The 23,872-nt window shown below is 38.3% G+C and overlaps 1 protein-coding gene across 30 annotated transcripts in view; it reads right to left on the bottom strand.

The window, feature by feature from the left end:
• Positions 1–23,872, bottom strand: part of LOC144061055 (neurexin-1a-like) — a 236,971-nt gene that overhangs the window by 28,798 nt on the left and 184,301 nt on the right. For 17 of the 30 annotated variants that reach the window (XM_077581099.1, XM_077581079.1, XM_077581098.1 and 14 more), the window contains 2 exons: positions 7,155–7,326; positions 694–783 (listed from right to left, as the gene is read on the bottom strand). In XM_077581099.1, the coding sequence (XP_077437225.1) occupies positions 694–783; positions 7,155–7,326 (262 nt within the window). The remainder of the gene's footprint in view (positions 1–693; positions 784–7,154; positions 7,327–23,872) is intronic. The other 13 variants (XM_077581088.1, XM_077581087.1, XM_077581100.1 and 10 more) reach the window with 1 other exon arrangement.

Below are 23,872 nucleotides of genomic sequence, written 5' to 3' on the forward strand. Positions count from 1 at the left end.
CTGAATAAGGTTAAGCATGAAGCAAAACACAAAAACATGAACAAAAACAAAAAAGAAAAGAAAAATGTGGTATGACAGTTGATTAGAGCAAAAATCAATAAGGAAATAAAACATAAAGGGGGTCATTTCACATTTTATGTGAAAAATATGCATTGGTTATTACATTGTAAAATCAAAGCATGCACTCAGTTTGTTTTAATGTTACAGTTCATTGATATAAAGCCGTATACATCTAAACACAATATGTTAAAGGGACTGCAAAATTCTGACGCCAATTCATTTTGGACTCTATTTATCATTTCTAGCAGTTTAATCACAAAAAAAGGAAAAGGCACTTATCTGTCAAAAAATATTTAAAAAAGTGTTTCACATAAAACTAAAAACAAACAATTATAAATACTACATTTATATTTATCGTTTAGACGTTTACAGCAAAATTCTACTATAATTTATAGCAATTTTATCAATGTTGAGATTTAAATTCATATTTATAGTCCCTTTAACCATAAGTTCACACACGTATTAAAACAGCTGACTACAAAATAAATACATTATTGAACAGTAACATTATATTAACTACTCAAAATCATTTATTTTATTCATGTTTTATTTTATGTTTAGTTTTTACAAAATATTGCAACAACTTAGTTATGATCAAGTTATTCTATTTGAAATTTTAATCAGTGATTTTACCTTTGTCGAGTAGCCATTCGTCAACTACTCGACCAAGTCGGAATGGGATTCGCTGTCTAGCAATCGCCAGGCGTTCGTTATCATTGTTGCCTTTAAAGTTTAAAGAGACATTTCAGTGGTTACAATCTGTAAGGTCAAAGGTTAAATGTTCATACTGGTATAGCTAAACAACTGCACATTTACATGTTTTATATTGAAAATGTTTTGTGTATTTATACCAAATATTTAATAAACCATTATTTAAACAAACATTTAATTTATTTTATCCAACAAATTAAGCCTACATTAATTAAAATTAAATGGTTTCAAACTTTAGATTAATAGAGCAAACCACATTACAAGTTTCATTGTCTTATCTCCAACACATTCGTCTTTTCATTCTGAACATTTTAAAATGCTTTTTGCTAGTTATGTACATACATTTTCAAAATAAACACCACTTAAATTTATGTTATGTCACCCTTAGTTGTTGGTTTTAAAAGAAGGACACATTTAACACATTGCAAACACCAATCTTATAATGAATAGCCTAGTTGACAAGAAATAAATGTCTATTTACAACATGTCATACATTCAACAATAGAACTATTCAGTCTCAATCCAACTCGATGTACAGATACATAGTTATGTTCTTCAATAAAATGCATTTGACAAAAGCTACAAGGACAAGTGACTGTTACATGTTTGGGTGGGAACGGTTATTCGAGATGTCTCATTCAGCAAATCAGAAAAGTGCCCTGGGAGGCAACGCAATATCCTAAAGCAACCTCCACTTTTACTTTGGAGGACCATTCGGCATAAATGAGGACAAACTCTGCATCAACCTTTTGTCGGGGCCACTAACTTCACCTGACCTAAAGAGTGAGCGAGTGCTTTCCCCTCTGCTATTGTCTGCAGAGATTGAATTCAGTACGCTTCATTCTTCTTGCAGATTGACAATGTTTGTTCCATCAACTATATTAATTCACTCTGTGCAGATTAAAGATCGGCCGGCTAACAATGCTTTGGAGGTGAATGGCCTCCGAGCAGACAAGAACACAGAGACCTGAGGGAAAGGAGGTCTTCGTGGTAAAAAGACGAAAAGACATTTTCCCATCACATCAGCTTGAATGACTACAAAGGCTCGCCTACTTTGAAAAGGATTTAAAACTTGTCTATGGAGTTCATTGAATCTGGCTGCAGATTGTGTCCAGTTGTCACAGGTTGTTTATAGCAACTTTTCTTTTTTTTCTCTCTCTCTTTTTAGAGGTACATTTATCATTATAGCTAACATCCCTATTTTCCTACATTTTCAGCTTTAAACAATTTCAGGAAAAACAAATCATTACATGTGGTGCAATTTGTTTGGAAATGTAATATGACATTATTGGTAGCAGTCAAGAAGTATTTGGCTTTGGCACCAAAGAATTGAATCCTTACGTGGCCCACAATACGTCTTAATTTAATAATTTTACTAGCAATTTTCTCATCCATTTTCAAGTAAGACAGACCCTTGCTCACCGGTGACTCTGAAAAGGATAAGGGGTAGAAAATGGATGGATGGATGGATGGAAGGATGGATGGATAGAGAGATCAATGTTGATGTCAACACCATATTGGTAAATTCATTTACAGTAGATGCACAGTGACAATATTTATAACTGATGTTGGTGTGTCAATATTGTACAATGAATCAGAATCAGTTTTATTGGCCAAGAATGTAAAAAAAACGCACAAGGAATTTTTTGTCTTCGCGGGTGCAACCCGTGCGAGAAACATGAACAATAATAATGACCAATAGAGAGACAAAGCGTGAAGCCTTCCAGTTCGCAAAGTAGTGCCCTGAGTTTCTTATATGGGGGGAAAAAAAGGAGACACGAGGAAGGAAGAGGGTAAAAAATAAATGAACGATAAAGATGTAACATATTGCAAAATATTTTTAGTTTCAGTAGTTAGGACATATTAAGATTGTTTTTAATTGCATGCTGATAGACACAATTTAAAAAAGGATTAACCAAATGGTGAAAAATCTAAATACAGACATAGACACACTCCTACGCAGGCATACAGATGACCCAAAGTGTCTCTACTGCCTCTACCCAGTTTGGCTGGGTGTCAAACGTGGCCAGTCTCATACTGGGGTCAATTAAAAGAGAACATAATCGTGTTACGATAATGTATTGATCCCCACTGTGGCACATGAACAATGCCATCCGCAGGGCTGCAGGAGAGTCCATTCATTGGGCCACCAAAGCGAGCCTGTGACTCTTGCCTCGTGGTGATTTGGTTTCGTGTAAGATGGCCAAGCTTATCTACAGTTCCAGACAACCGCGATTCAGCTGAGCCGTCCCAAATGACCTGATTTGGTCTCATTCATTTCTTTTTGTCTTTTGTAACAAAGTTGTCAGTGCTATACAGATACAGGGGCATTTCTTCTATCGCTGAATCAGAGCAATTAAAAAAGGCAAAGCAAATCTCACTATTATTTTTGATTAATGAATTTTACATTCTTGCCTATGGTGTCCTCTGTAATAGACTTAAAAGTTGCTGCGTACAGCCTGAGCAGTCTCATGAACAGAAGAGAGGTGGGTAAATATATACAGCGATGAAAAAAGCTAACCCCCACCTCCAGCCCACTCTACATCCTGAAAATCAGACTCCACACGGCAAGGTGCAGGGGGGGGGGGGGGGGGGGGTAAATCGGACAGGGGGTGAGATGGACAGAGGGGGCAGGGATGGTCAGCTTGAGGTAAAAGGTACAGAGAGAGGGGGAAGTGAAAGCAGGGGGAGTCATGTAAGTGCACTGTGTACTGATAACAGTAAAAAGAATAAGGCCAGGCAGGGACTTCTCTATTATCTTTGTGTGCAGTGCATGCTCATTGGGTACCGTAATAGGATGCTGCATGGTGCCCTGCGGGCCTGGCAACACCATTGTGTTGGTATTACTTTCATGGCCAATACACTGGAGAAGAAGCCCTTTTTTCCCTTTCTTGTTTTTGTTGCAGCCCAGCCTTTTGTGTGTGGCGTAAAGCAGCGCAAGAATAAAAGCAAGAAGTACAGCAAACAGAAGGGTAGTTATGCATCTGCGCAGGAGCTTTGAATTTTAGATTAGAATAATTACGCTAAAGATTTTTAATGGGCCCTCTTAAGTATGAAGGACGAGGCTTTTTAATTACGATGGCAGCAATATAAGTCTTGGTGGAACAATTATTGCCTTGCTTTCGGAATGATTGCTCCCTCTGATGCAATCTGCACCTTTCTGTCTGTTGGACTTTCCAACCAACATTTATGTTGTCTGCTTTGCTCTCTTGTAGTAATCGTTGATATGCGAGCGGCCAAGGCCAAGGGCTGCTATTATGAGTGTATTAGTAGCATACTGTACATGGATACTTGTCAAACCAAAGGTGGGCTAGTGAATAATGGCTTGGTGTGTCGGAGGTGAAGGCGAGAACCAGATTAGATGTAATTAACCTGCAATGAACCTAATGGAATACAGTATCTCACAAAAAGTGTGCAAAGCCCTCACATTTCTGCAGATATTTAATTATATCGTTTCATTGGATAACAATGAAGAAATGGCACCTTGACACAATTAAAAGTCCTCAGTGTACAGCTTATATAACATTTTAATGTTCCCTCAAAATAACTCAAAAAAGAGGTTTAAAAGCTAAAACCCTGGCAACAAAAGTGAGTACATCCCTAAGTGAAAAGGCCCAAAGTGTTATTTCACAGCACTCTTGGGCATGTAGTTGATCAGAGTTTCACTAGTTGCCGCTCTCACTCCTCTATCACGACATCATAGACACGATTAATATTCGAGACATTACGCTCCACCGCCTTCCATTTGATGATGCCTAAGAGATGTTCAGAAGTGTTTAGCTCCCAATGCCGGCAGTACTCATGACATTCCCACCACCATGCTTGGCTGCAGGCAATACACATTTGTCTTTATATTCCTCACTTGGTTGCTGTCACACACGCTTGACACCATCTGAACCAAATATATGTATTTTGGTCTCATCAGACCACAGGACATGGTTCCTGTAATCCATGTCCTTAATCGGCTTGTCTTCAGTAAACTGTTTGCAGGCTTTCTATGTCCTTAATCGGCTTGTCTTCAGTAAACTGTTTGCAGGCTTTCTTGTGCATCATCTTTAGAACAGACTTCAACCTTCAACCTCTGCGGCAATGGTGGCTGCACTCATATGTCTGTTTTCCAAAGACAACCTCTCGATGTGATGTTGAGCATGTGCATTCAACTTCTTTGACGGACCATGGCGAGGCCTGTTCTAAGTGGAACCTGTCCTGTTAAACTGCTGGATGGTCTTGATCGCTAATTCATTAGATTTTTTCATTTCAAAACCGCCCGGAAAAAATGTAATACAGTAAATATCTCTCTGTAAAACAGCCTAATTCCTCACAAAATCAAGCTACCAATAGCAATAGCAATTGACCATTTGCACGTGACGGCATTGACTACATAATGATATAGGTCGTGTGCTGTAAATTCCGGCTAAGTTGGCGATTTGATTAACTTGGTTAAAACAGCAGGCAACAGAAGGTAAGGGCTGTTTTTAAACTAGCGATCTCCAACTAAAGTAAATATCGCGCTCTATTAGTCCCTAAATGTGCAACTTTGACTGACAGGCAACCTTCGGTTGAAGTAGTAGATTCCGTGGCTCCATGGGCAATAATAACTTTAATTTGTAAAATAGCAGTCGCTTATAGTCACTAAGTCGCTCCGGGGGCACGTCCACTTCCATTCAACAATCATTTCCTTCTGCCGTCCGTCATAGGGCAGTCACGTGATAATTTGAAGTCAGTTCAAATGGTCAATAGCAATGCCAAACACCATGTAAAGTGAAACAGCCAGTTAATCGAAGCACATCCACAAACCCAATCTTTCCTTTTGCACCATTCTTTGTGAAAAGTACTAATAATTATATGTCCTTTATTGCTGAAGATCTGTTTTCCCTCAAAAGAAAGGCGTGAAAAATAGTTTTATATTCTCCAGAGGGGCGTCCTCTTACCGCTTGGCTGTGCACTAGGTGTGTTTTGAATTCACGAATGCTCTGTGCGAACGTACGTTTGCATAGGAATAATACAGCGACGTAAAAAGGCTGCATAGTGATATGCCTATTTGCGTAAAGGACTTTTGTACTGGGAAACTGACTACGCATGTGTGAACACACATCGCTACGCGGACAGGGCTGGGAAAAGCACAGTAGCGGTGTGCCTTCAGAGGGATAATTTTTGCAGCAGTTTTGTCTGCAGGCCAAAAACATGAGTCATTTTTAATTGAGGTATGAGGTCACTTTTAAACCTATAGGTAGTGTAGGCTTTCTGAAAAGAAAGAAATAATTAAAATAAATAGAAAAAGCCAAACGGTTTCATTTCAGCCTGGGGCAGGCAGTGCCTACCTTGCCTATCCTGACCGCACGTCACTGCCCTTAAGTAACAAAACAGGCAAACAATGAAGTTGCTTTCACCAGCTTTTTTCTTTCATGAGCACTGTCTGCCTGTACAACGTTTGCTGTTCCAGGATTGACCGGATTGACTATTATCCCTGCCCGTGGTTTCTCCCCTGTCTGCAACATGTCAAAAGTATTATTGTCCATGTTTTCCCCAGGCGAGCAGGAAGGATTGAGCGCATTTGACCGTCTTGTTTTTGGATTGATGCCACAGTCATTGCTAAAAAGGTCAGTAAACATTCTGAAGAAAAACAAAACAAAACATGTGTCCTACTGCCCAGACATTTAATCCACTCTCAGACTCAAACATATGATCTTGATTTGGAGCTGGAGAGCAAACTCTTTCGGTGGAGGCATATTTTGATTAATAGTTTGAAGTGGAGCACCAGGATGTGTGTACTGTATGTTGGAGCACATTCATTGTAGCTTTTGTCAAAGCCTTATGCAGTATGATAATTAACCCTGTGACATTTCAATACTTTTAAATGCTTTCATGTTAATTGACATGTTAGAGATTGCACAGAAAAATACCAGTGTTGCTGGGTCCTTCCTTAACCAAGGAATCCACTCATATTATGTCAACATCATGCAAAAACACACAACAGGTTCAGCAACTATATACATGTAATTAAATTTCATTTGATTTTACTGGTGCACTATAAACCCTCAATTAAGATGTAAGCCTAAGCTAACACACTAAATGTAGCATGTAGGCAGATTTTAATCTACATACTCAAATTAGTTACACTGTCAACAGCGTGGGTGGCTTCCCGTTCGGTAAAAGTTGCATTTGATAAAAAAAACAAAAACAATGTTAAGAAACATTGATAAGCACAGTGTGATTAAAGTATGTCTAAAAACACTGGTATTATTCTACACAGCTGCTGGAAAGAGAGTAACCAACAACATTACATAATCAAAAGAAGTGCAGTTGTAATGATTTGCTTGATGTTATATTAATCAACCTTAATTAGCAAACACATGCTTCTCAAGGGAGAGTGGGTCACTCACCTTGGGGGTAGCGCTCAATGACGGGTAGATCGTCCAACTGCAGAGTGGCATTACCCCCACTCCTCGTAAACTTGACTATATGGTACTTTCCGTCGTTTACAAACTTTGACGTCTCCTCAATGTTGATGTCGTCTGTTCCAACATTAAACACAACAGCAATGTTTCCTCTTTCCTGGAACAAGAAGAACAAAAAATGCAACAGGGTTGAGAGATTTCTTTCATTCCTACAAAATGGTCTGAATGTTATGCATTTTGCAATTCATGTACAGTATACTGTAAATGTGAAATTTAATGGATTATTTAACATCAAACAAATATGTCTTGTATTCTGTCCTCGTTAACAGTGAAAATTGAAGAACTACAATGCCCACTAAGGATGGACTTTTGACTACACTTCCTTGATCAAATATAGAGAAAATTAACGATTAAGTAATTAAGTCAAACGTTGTGCTCTATTTTGCCTCAGTGGCTTCAAAACCTTATTAACAAATAATCAATTCCACACAAATAACATAATTTTAAAAGGTTAATTACTAGATTGAATAACGCTAGTGTGCACCTCATTTCATTTATTTATTTTAATTTAAACAAACATGGCGGCTTGCCCTATTTACAGTGAAACTTCACAATACTTAAAGTAACTGCTAACAATAACTGTAAATCTAAATTATGTTTGAATTCAGCCTGCAGATCTCGATATGAGGAAAGTTTCTTGAACAATTTATGGTCCAAGTTGTCAATATGTAATAAATTTTCTGAGTGTGCATGCTAGTTCAAGCCCCTCTCGCCTCTTTGGAGATTCAATGAAGTGAGCATCTGGTTGGAAGCTAAACCTATGTAGCGCTGCAGCACTCTGCATGTCATTATCCAGTCAGCACTGCCAACACTGCTCTGCATCTCAGTCTCTTGCCATAACTCTCTCAAATTAAGTAATCAACTGCTTTCCAACATCCCTGGGGTTTTGTTCAAGATAGTTCAGACCTTGTCTAAAAAAGTCAGAATTGAGAGTACAATTACAATCATTAGTTCAGTTTTTTTGTGTGTGCTTTTGTGGTGGTCCAGTTTGCCTTACCTGCCTTGTATGATTCACTGTCTCATTAGAGAAAAACATATTCACAAAAGCTAATACAGTTGGCCTCGTGTCATACTTGTGGAGTATGCGAAGATGATTGTCAGACATTGATGTGGCAGTAAAAGCTTGCCTATGAGTTAATTTGCGTCAGGTTGAGTAATTTGCTCCCCTTAAAACCCTTCAGGAAGAGTCCCAGAGACAGCAGATGTGCAGTGAGCAGCACGATACCTCATGTTCTGATTTGCAAAATTTAGTCCAAGACATGTATCTGTAAGAGATTCCAAGAGACCTTTCTTAGACCTTCGAAATCTGGACACATTAATACTGGACTTCTTAGTAACTGGCAGTCTTCAGGGAGCAACCCAATTAAAATCCTGCTTTAAATAGCTCCCTCCAATTTACTTTTAATGCTTCCCGTGGCCTTGTTACAGTTTACAAATTAAATGTCTATAGCATAAAAAGAAGACAATAGAAACCATCTGATATCAAGACAGATTTGAAGATGAAAGAAAAGCACTTGAGGGTGAACAACTAAACAGTTAGCACACGCTAGTGACCTCTGACCTCATAAAACGGCATATTCTACTATCAAGGAAAATATTTTCAGAAGAATATGCTCTATCTGTATAAGGATGAGTTATTTTCACCTACTGACATTGTCCTAAAAACTAGCGCAAGTCTTCAAATCGCTTAGTTAAATTTCCAGTGTACGATCAAATATGCAGTACGCAGTTATTTGTACATTGTTAGGATAAAAAGTTACACTGTCAGAGTAAATCCCTTGAGTGTTGAGATGGATGTTGGGTGTAACAACAATAGCACTACCTTGAGTGTTAAATTTCATTTCCGGTGAAGGAGAAACTTTCCAATTTTCCAGCGCGATGTTGACATTTCAATAGTGATACGACCAGTTGTAGTAATTGGGACGGTGTGACTCAGTACTAGAGTGATCGTCTTGCAACCCTGAATGCGTGGGTTAGATTCCAGGCCAGTGTGACTATTTCGAAGTATCCTTGAGCAAGATACTGAACCCCCAGTTGCTACCGATGCTGCGTCATCAGTAGTCAAAATGTAAAGCGCTTCGAGGCCCTTGTAAGGTGGAAAGGCGCTATATAAATTAAGTACCATACATTTTTAACACTGACACTAGTGCAATACATTCATAAGTATTCAACTAATTCTTGCCCAGCCATTTTCACTGAAGAAACTCCCTTCACTCCCGGCTGTTTTACTGGATTTTGACAGATTTTGCAAGGTCCACATAATATTATTGTGTTCTATTGCTATAAAAAACATGGAACTTACCAAAAGAAAGATAAGAGTCTCTTCTTTCATCAGGAAAACAAGTATATTTGTATTTGTTAATCTAAAACTGGTGATTTTGCTGTGTAGCACAAAGCACAGTCTAACTGTGCGCATGGGTAGAGTTTTCTTTCTTTTGGCATTTCAGTAGATTTTACATAGGTATAATTGGGCGTAATGGGTCGTTTGCGCCATTATGCGCCTTTGTCGGATGGAGCAAAGCCTTTTCCCAGCCAAACGTAGCAGCATGCCTCATTTGCATTAAAATCAGGGCGGTCAAAGCGCATGAGGGCTTGACATTGCGGAAACAAAAAATACTCAATGGGGTCCGTGCATGACATTGGCAGGTAAACTGTAAGATCTCCCTTCGTAGATGATGTGGTTGGCCACTCATGTGACGTGGGCAATTAGAGACCGCCTTGCACCCACATCCGTGTGTCCTTGTGTGACCCCACGAAAATGGAGAGGCGTTCATTTTTACACTTAGCGCAGTCTACTTTAGCAAATTATTAAGTGCGTCGGTGGTGCGGCAGTACCGTGTGCCGGAATGACCACTGAGGTGTAATGTGGCAAGACTAGACTTGCCCCGGCACAAAACCAAAGTTGCGTTTGTTTTTGCACTGCCATCATTAGTAATTACCGCTTTTTCTCCTTTTAGAGAGGCCTACACATGACATGTACAGCATGTCAAGAATATTCCCTGTTCATATCACAATGTAAAAAAAATAATAATTTCTTAAAATTGGCTGAACTTAAGCATGTAGTTCCATCAATCCTGGCGCTTTAATATCTCATGGGCTCATGTCAGAGTGATTGATAGCTGCTTATATAAAACCACGGCCATACAACAAATTCAGGGCTGCTCACTTGTGCTGTCTCATGGGAGCATACTGTATGGCGTACAGATACCACACCCAGAAAATTCATCCTTGCCTGACAATCTGTGTGGCGTCTTGATTAATTGCTTATCAAGCTGCAATAGAGTTTAATTAAGTGATGAAGTTGATCCACCATTCTCCTCTAATCGCGTCTGTGTTTTTTAATGCTTCTTATCCTCGCAGCTGGAGGGTGGAGTAGCTGCCGTAATATTGGGGGTGTCTATCGCTCGTTAAATGTCCCCATCTGCAGTCATTATACAACCATAGGCATGGTTGTTTTAGTAGCAATAAAGATGCAAAATACACACTGCAGACCAAACACTTGAGTAGCAACATTTCTTTCTTCCACCGATGCCAACGAAAGCATGTCAGAACTGCTGCATCCTACTCTTTATTCAAGATGCCGCACATACAAGTTATGATTGTAAAACGTCAAACAAAGCAAGATTTAAACCATGAACTGTTTACTGGACAAATTTTATTGGCAACTCTGCAGAGACAGAAATGTAATATGCCATGGCGTAGGTCCTCTCCGACTGCGGCAAAATATGAATACATCAGTGCTCATTTATAAGTCGTTTATGATGACCACGACTGTGCTTTAGACATATCTTATAGCTCGTCAGCCCAACGCTACAGGACTGCAACCCATCATTCTAGACTGCACGAGCCTCTGAGGCTCTGTTGGCAGGTGGAGGAGCACCTCTGCCATCCCTTAAGTACGTCTTTGTGTGCATCTAATGTATGTGCACATGAGCAGGCTGACTTGAGGGAATATTATGATCTCACCACAGAGGCTAAATGTCTACGTGTAGCAAGGACATGCAGGCCATTCTCTATACCTTATCTTTTAATTACCCCTGACAGTCTTCTGCTTCTGCCTTTTAAGCTTTGTTAATGAAATTACAGAGCTAATGGAAGAATTAGGCACAAGAAAATGACTCCCCTTTTTTGCCGCATGTATTTCTGCTCCACGGACTGTACATTATGCAGTTATTCATCCATTCCTCAGCAATTATGGCTCAGTGTAAAAGTACGTATGCATTCACTGAGACTTAATCCATAGAAAGCAGCAAATTAATATTGAATCTCAATAAGAAAACACAGTGGAATTTTAGAAAACAGACAGTACTGGCTCATAATTGAAGCAGAAGAGTCATGTGATTTATCAACCATAGTATGTCAGGAAAAAGTCAATGATATGGGCTAAGGCAAACTTATTTATATTATTTTTGTGCTTTTAAGGCCTGCATATTGAATGATTTGGTTTATTTGTTTTGGCAATGGCAATGGCTGATGAACATTGATTCAGGAGGAAGAAGTTACATATGTCACATATAGTTTAGACTGGAAGTCAATATGTGTACAGTTGAATTGTTTCATCCAAAAGCCAGATAACATAATCAGTGCAGAATAACAACAACAGCAACAACAATAATATTAGTAATAATAATAATAATAATTTTCAGATTTTGTTAATCATTCTAGCAACGCTATATTTGGGCATGCTGTCTCATCACTCTTCAACAATCTGTTGCGCATATGATAAGACATCATGTTGGCACACAGGATCAAGTCTCAATATGGCGTCACCACACGCCACTGCTTCAACAAACCAGCTCTTCACGTGCATTTGGGAGAGCAAAGAACACTGACGAAAAGACAAGTGGAGGTCATGAGCAGCAATGAACATGAAAACTTTTTTTTTTTTTTACAGTACTGTGCAAAAGTTGTCGTCAGCCATTTGCTGTCTTAGAAAGGTCATAATTACTTTACATAACTACTGTAGAATGTTAGTGAGGAGAGCACATACCTTTGCCAGGGTTAAACGGTTAAAACCGTTACACAATTTCAACAAAAATATATTTTGCAAAACTGATGCTAATGCTAATGTAAATGGGATATACCTTAGCTTAACTTTGTTGTTTTTTAGTGTTACTACTGTAGCGTTTAAGGGATCCTTGTGGAGTGAAGTTTAGGTTCTGAAAATGAAAACCATTGCGATCTCACTGCGATGGTAATCTCCAGTGTGCTGAGGTAAGAGCGCATTTGCTGTGAGCTCAGCTCATTTCAAAATCAAACCCACCGGCTAAAGTGCCTAATTATCTGTGAAGTTGGCTTGAAATTGTTTCCATTGCTAGCAGACTTCTGCAGGAGAGCGTCATCAAATATCTTAGAGTTAATAAATCATCTCTCCAGCTGGATAAATTCCTTAAATGAGGACTCAAAGGGAATAACAGAAGATTCATGTACTATTACTTAAGAGTCTGCATGTATAGAGCATGCAGCGTCACTTACGAGATATAGCAATGACATATACAGATACGTCGTAGTAAAAAAAGAAAAAGTCATTCTAAATAGAATCGATAACAGAAGTTGGAAAAAAATAAAAGCCAGGAACTGCTCATCTCTTCCTAAAATGACATTTGCTATCTATAAGCCTTTTCTTTTGCTCCGTCTTCAGCTCTGCGGTGACACATTCCATCAAGAGAGGTCAACATATATCTGAAATTTCATTCTGTCTCACTCAAAGAAATCAATTCAGGTTTTAGGTGATTCTGCTGCCTGTCCACTTGTGACAGCTGGCGAACAGTCGGGGTGAGTCGACCTTCAGCTCTGTCCTCTCCACCAGGACCTCCTCCCCCTGGGCATGTCAGCATGCCTCACTTAGCTATATACCACAGTATGCATCCCTATCTACCAAAGTAAGATCAAATAGAAACAAAAAAATAGGGATAGAGTTCAAATAGTTAAATGAGGATGTAATTGTGTCTTTTTATTTTACCTACTTTAAAAGACAAAGATCAAATATTTATCATTAACAATAATCAAAGTCAATGTTGAATGTATGACAACCAAAGAGAAAAAAATAAAAATATGATCTAGTCTCAAAATCAAATTCACTGCCTTGGATATTCCAGGTACGTGTTTTGCAAGCAATTCCCTGTGATAATCAGGTCTCTGCTCATCAATATGTAATTCTATCGTGTTCTACTGAACTCTGTTCTGCTAGATTTGGTCACTGTTTGAACTCAAGTAATTATGCTACAAGTTTACTTAACTCGTCGAAGGTGTCAGACCATTGATGTTTCTAAAGTCAACTTTCAATGCGCTTTAGCAACTGAGAAGGTATTACATCTTCTACCTCTTTGAAATTATTACATTTTGAATATATCTATATGGTCGGTGACCAGTTCAGTATGACCAGTTCATTCCTCTCACCCAAAGTCAGCTGGAAAAGGGTCCAAGACACCCGTCACCTTAGTGACAAAGTGGTACAGAGAATGTCTTTCAATGTCCTGAATCTTTGCAGGTTACAATGAAATCTCAAGACTATCGGGGTCTCCTAGGGATAAATATGCTGCCCAGTGTCAGAAAGTTTGGTAACCATTACATTAGCATTTATTAAATTATGTTATAGTAACCAGTTATAGACTTTTTAACGGCTAACATTACTGGCACTTAATTTTCCACATTTCCCCCAAGTTATTATTATTATTATTATTATTATTATTATTATTATTATTACTCCAATACTTCAATAATACAATAACATGACCTTAAATCCATGAAGATATTGGATCTTGAAATTTCGGTTTTCGCTACATCCCTAATATATATGTACTTTTTTAAGCACAAAATAATTCCACAAGAGTAGATGTATGCTGAATTGGAATAAAAGTTGACATTGGGGATCTCAAAACATTTTTTTTTTTTTAAGCCTTGCTCCATATTTTGCAAAAAAATTAAGAAACTGAAACTTCCAACAAACACAAGTAACATTTAAATAGTCTAATAAACTTCTTGTAATGAGATTTGCATGAAGAGCATCAATATCTCAGTGTCACAATTTAACATGGGGAACATTGTTGTTACAATAGTGATTGATACTAGTTATAACTTCTAAATATAACGTTCTCAGTTTCCCACAAGAAGTGATCTTTAAATCATTCAATATCTGATTCTGATGTATAATATGTTTTTTGTCAGGCTGAAACGATGCATCTCTCAAATTCAGCTCACATATTTGCTATAATCTTTCTTCTTTATTGGAAAACCAATAATCAATATTACTTTCTTTAACCCACTTATTCTTATTAAAGATATATATCTTGTCCAAAAACAAAATAAATACATTGTTTGTATTGGAAAACAGTGCTCATCTTCAGTGTTCAGCAATGAAAATAAATAGTAAAACGCAGCTGAAGGAAGATACGTTTGAAGTTTGCTTGCACGCCATTGCTGCAGCATGTATTCAGCCACAGTACTTATCTTGCCATGGAGCCTACCATAGGGGAGGTTGGAGTTTTTATTTTTCTGAGCACTTTATTTACGAATCCAGTCAGATTGTTTGGATGCCATCACCACAGTGAACACAGCGAGAATATCTGCATAGTATTTATGGTTTGCCATGTTTTGCAATAGTCTTAATCAGTGTCACATACTCTCTGCTATTACTAATATCCCAACATTTCACATCATTCGGGTAATTGGAATTTCTAGTTCTCTTTGATGCACCTTTAAGGGTTAGATTTATTCAAATGTGCCACTTTCTTCAGTTAACATGGAGCTCACATTCATACTTAAAATTCAATTTGCCTGATGGCAGGACTACTTAAAATATCTGGAGCAATAAATGAATAGTACTTCACCTTAGAGAAGAGAAGCTTGCCTTCCATTTGTCTAGACATTGAATAAGAGTGGCTGATTTTTCTATTATTAGTATGTCATTTCTTACGTCGCTGTTGCTGCTCTAATGTCCCATTTTCATTTTGAACAAGACCTGTCACAAGGAGGGATTTGGTGGGTGTGAACAGATAAAAAATGAGGCATGTATCAGTCACTGTAAAACCAATTGAGGTGAGGATCAAGCCTCGTCTGCAAGGAAGCTAAGATGTCATGAGTCATTCAAGATAGACTACTTGTTTAGAAGTGATATGAAATGTCAGACAAAAAAAGATGCATTTCTACATATTTGTAGTGGTTCAGAAAATGGATCGATGGATGGATAATTCCCAAAATTCTACATACTACAAATCATTAGCAAACTTTTGTTAGGCAGTGCTGTCTCACTTGCTCACAACTACAGTGGAACCTCAAGTTACAAACTCAATTGGCTCTGTGAGCCTGTTCCAAATTGAAACGTTTCCCATTGAAATGAATGGAAATGCAATTGATTTGTTACAGCCTGAAAATTACTATTATTATTTTTTGCCAGTGTTTGGTTAAAAATAAATATAATGTAATATATATATGTGTGAAATGTGAAGACATTATTATAAAGACAAAAAAAAAATATATTAAACTATTTATTGCTCAATAACAGTTAAGCAGTTTCCTTTTTCTTGGAAGACATTTTGACTATTTAGCATGTTGTTTACTTGTTTAGCAAAGTGAAATATATCAACATGGGACCTACATCAGCATTCATTCATAAAAACACATCTGGATCTACTACAATTTAATAAATAAAATATATATTGTAACTAGTATTTACTGATGAACATAACTTATTTTCAGAATTCTATTAGGATGCCACATCAATTATTTGTGATTGGATGATTAAGGAAGCAGAGGCAGAACTTCCGCCTACATATGCATTGCATTAGTTTTCAGTTTCCCTGCACCGTATTATGCACATCCTCAATGATTGTTACACGGCACAAAAAGCAGCACATACTACAGATCAGGGGTGACAAAGTGCGGTCCTCGAGAGCCCCTATCTAACCTGTTTTAGATGTTTCCCTTCCCAATATACCTGGATCAAGATCGCTTCTGCAAAGCTTGCTGATCAGCTGATCATTTGAATCAGGTGTGTTGGAGGAGGGAGACATCTAAGGCGGACGCAAAGCCGGCTTTGTTCCTCAAACAAATCTCATACACACAGAAGCATTTCAAGACTTGCTTGTGTCCAAACAAAGACGCTGAGGACGTTTAACGGCTGTAATGTATATGCCAAGTCTGGAGTGGCGCTGTAGCGCAGCCACAGGGAGTGAACGGAAAGCGTAGAAGAAGAATCAGCGAAGAAGACGGACACTTTTATTGCAATCTACAGAACAAACATGGCTTTGCATGTTTCAAAACAACATAAAAAAGACGAACACAGGAGAAGTGACAATGGCGGGGGATTCAAGTACACCACTTGTTGAAGGTGGGAATGAAGAAGCAAAATATTTTGTTGCAAAAGCATAAGCAGGCTAAGGAGGCTGCGCAAAACGACTATGACACGGCTATCCGCCATTGTTGTTGATAGACTGACGGTTCGTGCGCAGTCACGCGAGAATTGGCACATACGTCATCAATCTGCGACAATGCGTCGTCATCAAGCTGCGACCATTACGTCATCACTGGATGAGTATCCTGCATATGGAGTCCAGACGGACGCGTACAGGGCGCGTATTGAAATCTTTCCACTCTGGAGCCCGGTTTAAAAAGTGATCGGTTTCAAGCTCCGAAACCGCATCGTCATGTGAACGAACGAACGGCTTAAACGATAAGAAACTTGTGAGGATACATTGAAACTGGCTTTCGTGTGGACGGAGCTTAAAACAGGCTACATAAGGGCTCTTGAGGACCAGACTTGTACACTCCTGCTATAGATCCCTCAGCACGTCTATGGAATGTTAATAAAGGTAATTCTTCAAATATTTTGAGCATAAGTTGAATGTGAAATATGTGGAAAAATATGATGGAAATATTTACCTTTACTTTTTAGGCAGTCTACACATGCCTGTCTGCTTGCAACCATATCTCTCTCAGCTAGACATTTGTATAGAGACCCTAAAAAGATGAGGGATGATTGTCTCTGTCCACTGCTCCTATTTTAGAAGAGTCCTGACCCATAATTCAGTGCTGATGGTTACATACACACTGTGCTGAAGATAAATGCCACCAGGAGAAACAGGACTACCTCAATGGCACTCATAGAATTTGTGGAAGAGATAACAACTGGGAGTGTTCTTCAATAAAAAAAAAAGAGAAGAAGCTTTTGACACGGTTGATCACAACTTATTAGTAATGAAACTACAGAAATATGGGATACGAGGGGTAGCACTTGCATGGCTAACTACTTACTTGAGTAACAGAAAACAGTATGTGCAAATAGGCTTGGGAAAATCACAACTTTTAGGTGTTAAGTGTGGGGTTCCTCAGGGATCAGTGTTGGGGCCATCGTTGTTTATTTTATATATAATAATAATAATTGTGAAGTCTCGAGTTCATTAAAATTTACATTATTTGCTGATAACACCAATTTGCTCTGTTGTGGGGACAATTTAGAAAAAGTTTTGGATGAAATTGGTGATGAGCTAAACAAAATTGAAGAGTTGGTTTAGATCAAGTAAACTAACACTAAACTTAGCCAAAACAAAATATATAATATTTGGAAACCGTCCGACTTGTTCAATTAAAAGCTTATGATAAATGATATAGAGATGGAAAGGGTATCTGAAATAAAATTTCTTGCTGTTATAATAGATGAGAAACTGGGATGGAAATCTCACATTGCCTACATCAAAGGAAAAATAGCAAGGTCAGTGTCAATTTGACATATACTCAATTTTTTTATAAATACATCTTCATTATACATCTTGTGCCTTTATACTCCCATACATGAATTACTGTGTGGAAGTGTGGGTGAATACATACAAAACAAATACAGAGCCTATATTAATCCTACAGAAAAGATCAATAAGAATTATAAATAAATCCACCTACATGGAACCCACAAATTAACTCTTCATCAAATTTAATACATTAAAATTTAAGGATCTGGTTGATTATAAAACAATCCAGGTTATGTATAAAGTTAAAAATCCAAATAGCGGCCAAAGGTTTTTTTCAACTGAGAGAAAGTAAACATAATCTCAGAGGAATTTTTATGTTTAAAAAACAACCGGTTAGAACTACTTTGAAGCTTCACTCTGTCTCAATGAAAGGAGTTACACTATGGAACTGCTGCAGTAATGAACTGAAATCATGTAAAAAAATAGGTACGTTTAAATACATCTTTAAAACTGAAATATTAAACAGATACAGAGCAGAAAAAGAATAGAATGTCAATTTCTTTATTTTTGCTTAAATTTTTGTTTTATGTTGTTATTTGCCTGATCTAAATTATTTGTTATAACCTGAACAGGGTTTCAGGGGGAATTACAATTTTGACTAGGAATAAGGGGTGGGACTAGATAAGTCATTTTACTTCTTCCTAAACCATTTTCGAACAGAATCTTGTTTTCTTTTTTTTTATTGAATACTGGTTGAACAATATTGTCATAGCAAAAAAATAAATAAAATAAATACATACATATATATACAGTGTATGTATGTACGTGTGTATTTCTTTTCTTTTCGAATAAAAAGAAGCATTGAATGCCACCATTGAACAACCAACACAGTCGACAACATTCTGTCTCCTGAACCTACATACCGTATTTTTCGCACTATAAACTGCATCGGATTAAAAGCGCACCTTCAATGAATGGCCTACCTAAAACATTTTTCCATATATAAGGCGCACCACATTATAAGGCGCATAGAATAGAAGCTATTGTAGTGGCTGGAGTTGCGTTAACCATCCACTAGATGGAGCTTACTTAACCAATATTAATCAACATACAGTAGAAGGCGCATCAGATTATAAAGCGCACTGAGAATATTAAAGGCTTTTAGGTGTGCCGTGTTTGGAAAAAAATATCCATCCAACATTGTAATTAATATAACAAGTAAAAAACAAACATGCCTAGGCCAAGGTGTGCATAACTTCCTTGGCGGAATTGAAGCCCAAATGTTTGCTTCACAAGCTGAGTGAACAGCCCTCAACACTATGCCAGCTTCCCTTGACACACCATACAAGCATGCGTCACCCGCCTCTGCACAGCCAGGGTGACAGTGCAGTGTCAAAGAAAATCCTTGTTAGGGCCACGGAGAGCACGGTGACACGTCTTGCTAGAGCTGCCATTTAAACAAAGTAAATCCAAATCTTTTTTTCTCTCCACATATTTAAAACTACCAAATAACTTTTTACTTTTAAGTACCGCAATTTTTTCCTAATTTATGTTTCTGGTAATTTAGTTGGATAGCACGAGGTAACACATGGTCCAGGATAACTGGAGTAGAGTGAGAACCTGCCAGTGTGCACATCAACACTGAAAGGTGATGGCGTGCAGGCTCCAAGTGACAGACCGACCAGGCACTTTCATTTGCTACAGCCTTGACTCGGCTTTCCTCTCTTATTCAGAAGCTGACAGCATGAAAAAAAATGAACAATGTGAAAAGAACAAGTCTCAAACAGCAGGATAGATTGCTAGTCTATTTTGGTGTTATATTGAAACGGATTTTTCAAGGTCTTATAACTACAGGTTGCTTTAAACACGTGACTGAAGAGTTGCTAATGAATGTCTGCGCTCTAGTTTTCGACATGATGCTGCACAGGCCTCACAGTTGATTATTTGATATTCATGCATTGTTAATCATTACTGACTGGACTTTATTACCATGCACCTTGTAGCAATTGAATGGTTAACTAGACAAGCTATTGACACATTTTAATTGGTGCATAATGAGGACGGCAATTACACGCGCACTAATGAGAGGAAATTGATTATCAAGACAGGTCCGAGGGCTTAATCAGAAAGCAATTGATGGAAGAGGAGGGCACTATCCTCAGAGTGCTGTATTTTTTAGCACTATCCCACTCTAATGAAACAATGCTAATTTTCAGTGTTCACCAACACCACAGCATCAAGATGGGATACAGTATCTAGATCGGGTAATATTTTACATTTAAAATCAAGTAATCAGTAAAGCAACTGAGTAACTCTTAAAATCATGTGGTCAGTAGTGTAACTACTTACTTTTAAAATCATGTAATAAGTAGGTTACTTTTAAAATCATGTAGTAAGTTACTTTAAAAATCAAGTAATCAGCAAAGTAACTAAGTTACTTTTTCAAGGTAACTGTAGTGACACTGTTGGGTTTCACAAAATAAAAATCCAACACCTAAAACACAACTCGTCAGTGGATCAAGAATGACAATTGCTCACAAAGAAACAAAGCCCCCTAAACCCCAAGACTTTTAATATTTGGCAAACTTGGCAAAAAACAAAACAAAACATGGCTCACCTTGCAGTCCTCGGTCTCCTTTATATTAGAATAATTTGTGATAAATTAGAAGCCAGCATCCACTTATATTTTTAGTTATTACAAAGCACTAAGCTGATTGTTTCCAAACATGTTAAGAAGGGATGGGAACAGGTCACCCTTTGCATGCATCTTCTTCTGTGGTAAAAATTGAACTGGGGGGGCACGCTAATGTGATGCAAACTAGTGTCAGGCCAAGTGAGTTGGAACTGATGGTGCACATCATTAATAGTCTGAAATAGACTGAACATTTTTATTAGGTCGCAATGTTAATTGACAATGATACTTGGGCTGGTGCCTCGCAGCCTGGGGCTCTTACTCTTTCCACCCAGTTTTTGCGCACTCTCACTTTGCTTTGATTTTAACGTCCTATTTATTACTCTCATCACTTTGCTTGCTCCTGATTTTTGCCTCCCTTTCCACACTTTTCAATGTCATTTTCCATTTTATTTGTCTTTACCTCGTCAGTCTTTTCTTATCGGGGACTTAAGAAACAGAAGGGCGTGTGGTGGCACACTCACTTTGAAACAGCCACCTACACAAACGTTTGAACTTTGGTTGTCTCCTTTGAGACATAAGTCTCTGTTATGATGCCAGAGATGTAATGTGAATGCACTAAAACACAGAAAGAGAATTGGATATGAATGATACGAATGAATTGCAACCCTTGGTTGCTTTTTTTCATCATACAGTTCCGTTTTTGATTTTACAACAGATGACTGGTTGTGACCTGGAGCAAAGGTGCAGGGAATGTATTATGCTTGATGTAATATGGCATTGATATGATGGGTCCAGCTTTTCTGCTGACTACAATTATTACCTCTCTCTTAAAGGGGAAGTCAACCTTTTAAACATTTCTTGAGAATAATATGTTATATGTGACCTCACTCATCTAAACATGACATTCTAAAAAATATTACATTTGTGAAATACGAGTTATGCAGCAAAATCCAGCCATTTTTATCCATTTCAGGGGCGGCCATTTTCCCAACTGCTGACGACTGAAGATGACATCACAGTTGCTCAGGGCTCAGGCAAGGACCAATCACAGCCCACTTGCTCAGCTTCCGAAAATAGGTGGGCTGTGAAACGGCTGAATTTAGCTGCTTAACTCATATTCCAATAACACAATATTAACCAGAATACCATATTTAGAATAGTGGGACTGCATAGAACATATTATTGTCAAGAAAAACATTTTGGGGTTGATTTCCCCTTTAAGAGATCTCTGTCGTCGATTAAATAAACAATGTCAAACATGTCAACTCACACCTGTGATCCCAATGAGGACAGATTTGAAAGAAAACAGACTGAGCATCATGAAAAATCTGTATGCAAAAAAATAAATAAATCTTTTACATATGAACTATGAAAATCTATTGATTATAGGCATCTCGGCTCCATTTAGCATCACTCCTCAGCAGTCTCATACAAGTTATTCTCCGATAATCTACTCATTCAAAATCTAGCTGCCATCTCTTGGGCACCTAAAGATAAAATACAGCCCACTGGGACAGTTCAGTTTTGATAATAGAGAGTCAGACAATGACTTTGCTGTCATTAATCTCTCACCCCAGCACCTGAGTGATTGATGGAGGAAAAGAAGAGAAGCAGACACTTGATTTGTGTGAATGAGAGAGTATTTGAGGACGAAGGTGCTGCAACCATGACAAACTTGAAAATAGAAAAAAGGGTGGAAAATACAAAGCTGGTGGACTCCATGTGGAGGTAAAGAAAGAAAAAATGAAATTTATTAAAGCTATCAGCAAGAGCTATTTAGGAGTGGAACTTAGGACCAAAAGAATGAGGTCAGACTCAGCCCACATCAAATATTACTGTATACTGTGTCCTATGTCTGGTTGCTCACAAAAGCAGATAGCTACAAGTCATCCAAATGGCTGCCAATTTCAAGCTATTACTCTATTGCTCAACCTCAACTCTCTGCTTTCCGGGCTCAGTGATAATCTGCCGGGCATCCCAGTGTCATAAAGCTTTCACCTGTCAGAAAACATGAGCATTAAATCATAACCACACATATGACTAAGTAAGCTTTTAGCATAGTGAGCCTGTTCAAGAAGCCGCTGACCAGAAGGAGGATGGACGGGCTGAAGTTAAAGGCCTGGGGTTGTGGTGCTGCTGTCAGCTTTTACATGTTGCTGGAGACAGGCGAGAGTAAGGAGGCATTTATCATCAGCAAGGTAAGCGGGTTTTCTCAGAGCAACTCAGGCGAAAAATGAACAGCTGCCATGCCTGCGCTTTACAAAGACCACGCTATTCTTTCTGCCCTTCACCAGCCTCGCTTTCCAGCAACAGGAAACTAGTCAGACATAATGTCATTCCAATACTACACCATAAAAGTCAAGCTACAAATAACAAATGAAAATGCAGGAACACCAAGACATTTCCTAGCTTGATATCAAGAACTGTACATTTCATTTAGACACTATTCGCTTATCTTGAGAGCCTTGGCGTTACACGGGCCGTATGAACAGCCCTCTATACCATATGCAATATTGATTTTCTGAGAAGCCATGATGTGGTTTTCTTTCTATTAGATTCTAAGAGAATTGAGGCTGTCCCAGGGCTGTGACTGTCTCCTTCTAAACTGCTGGTTTAAAATTGTCCAAAATCATTCCTGAAGAAAATCACGTCACCCTAATTCTTAATTTCAAACACTATGTTTCAGTCCAATTCAAAGAGATAGTAGGCCCATTTTGCTGTGCGATGCAATGATGGTAAGGGCTGTCGAAATCAAAAGCCCTCCCATGGGTACGCTCACCAGGCTGTTCGGTACTTCTCGCCAAGGAGATTCACTATGCACATTCTCTTTTATGGCCCTTTCTTATTCATCATAACGGAACTTCAATTTTATTAACCTCTCCAGCCAAGCATACATCATTGCTTCTGCCGCCTGTCTCTTTCTTTCTATTTCTATTTACGCAGCGCACCGCTCCACCCGCTTTCCCACGATACCCATGAATGCCCATTAACAGTGCAAACTATTAGCTGATCACAAGTATTCAGATGTAGCAAGCAGTTAGATGGAAGGAATTGATGCATTTCTTGCACTCCAGGCTCGTCTTTATCTTTTTTTCGAAAGGTGTTGCTCCCTTGCTGTGTCTCGGTTTGGGGTCATAGCCATCTAGTTTCCTTTTCAGCGCAAAACATCAACAGGACCAGAATATTAAGTTGAAACCACAACAAATGTCAGTTCTCTAGCTTTACATTTGAATAAAATGCCATAAAACGTTGAAAACGTTAAAAGCTAAGCAAAACGTATATAATGAAATGAGTGATTGAATGAAGTTTTTACTTCAGTGGTTTTG

The sequence above is a fragment of the Vanacampus margaritifer genome, chromosome 12, assembly GCF_051991255.1.
Source record: "Vanacampus margaritifer isolate UIUO_Vmar chromosome 12, RoL_Vmar_1.0, whole genome shotgun sequence".
Classification (NCBI taxonomy): domain Eukaryota; kingdom Metazoa; phylum Chordata; class Actinopteri; order Syngnathiformes; family Syngnathidae; genus Vanacampus; species Vanacampus margaritifer.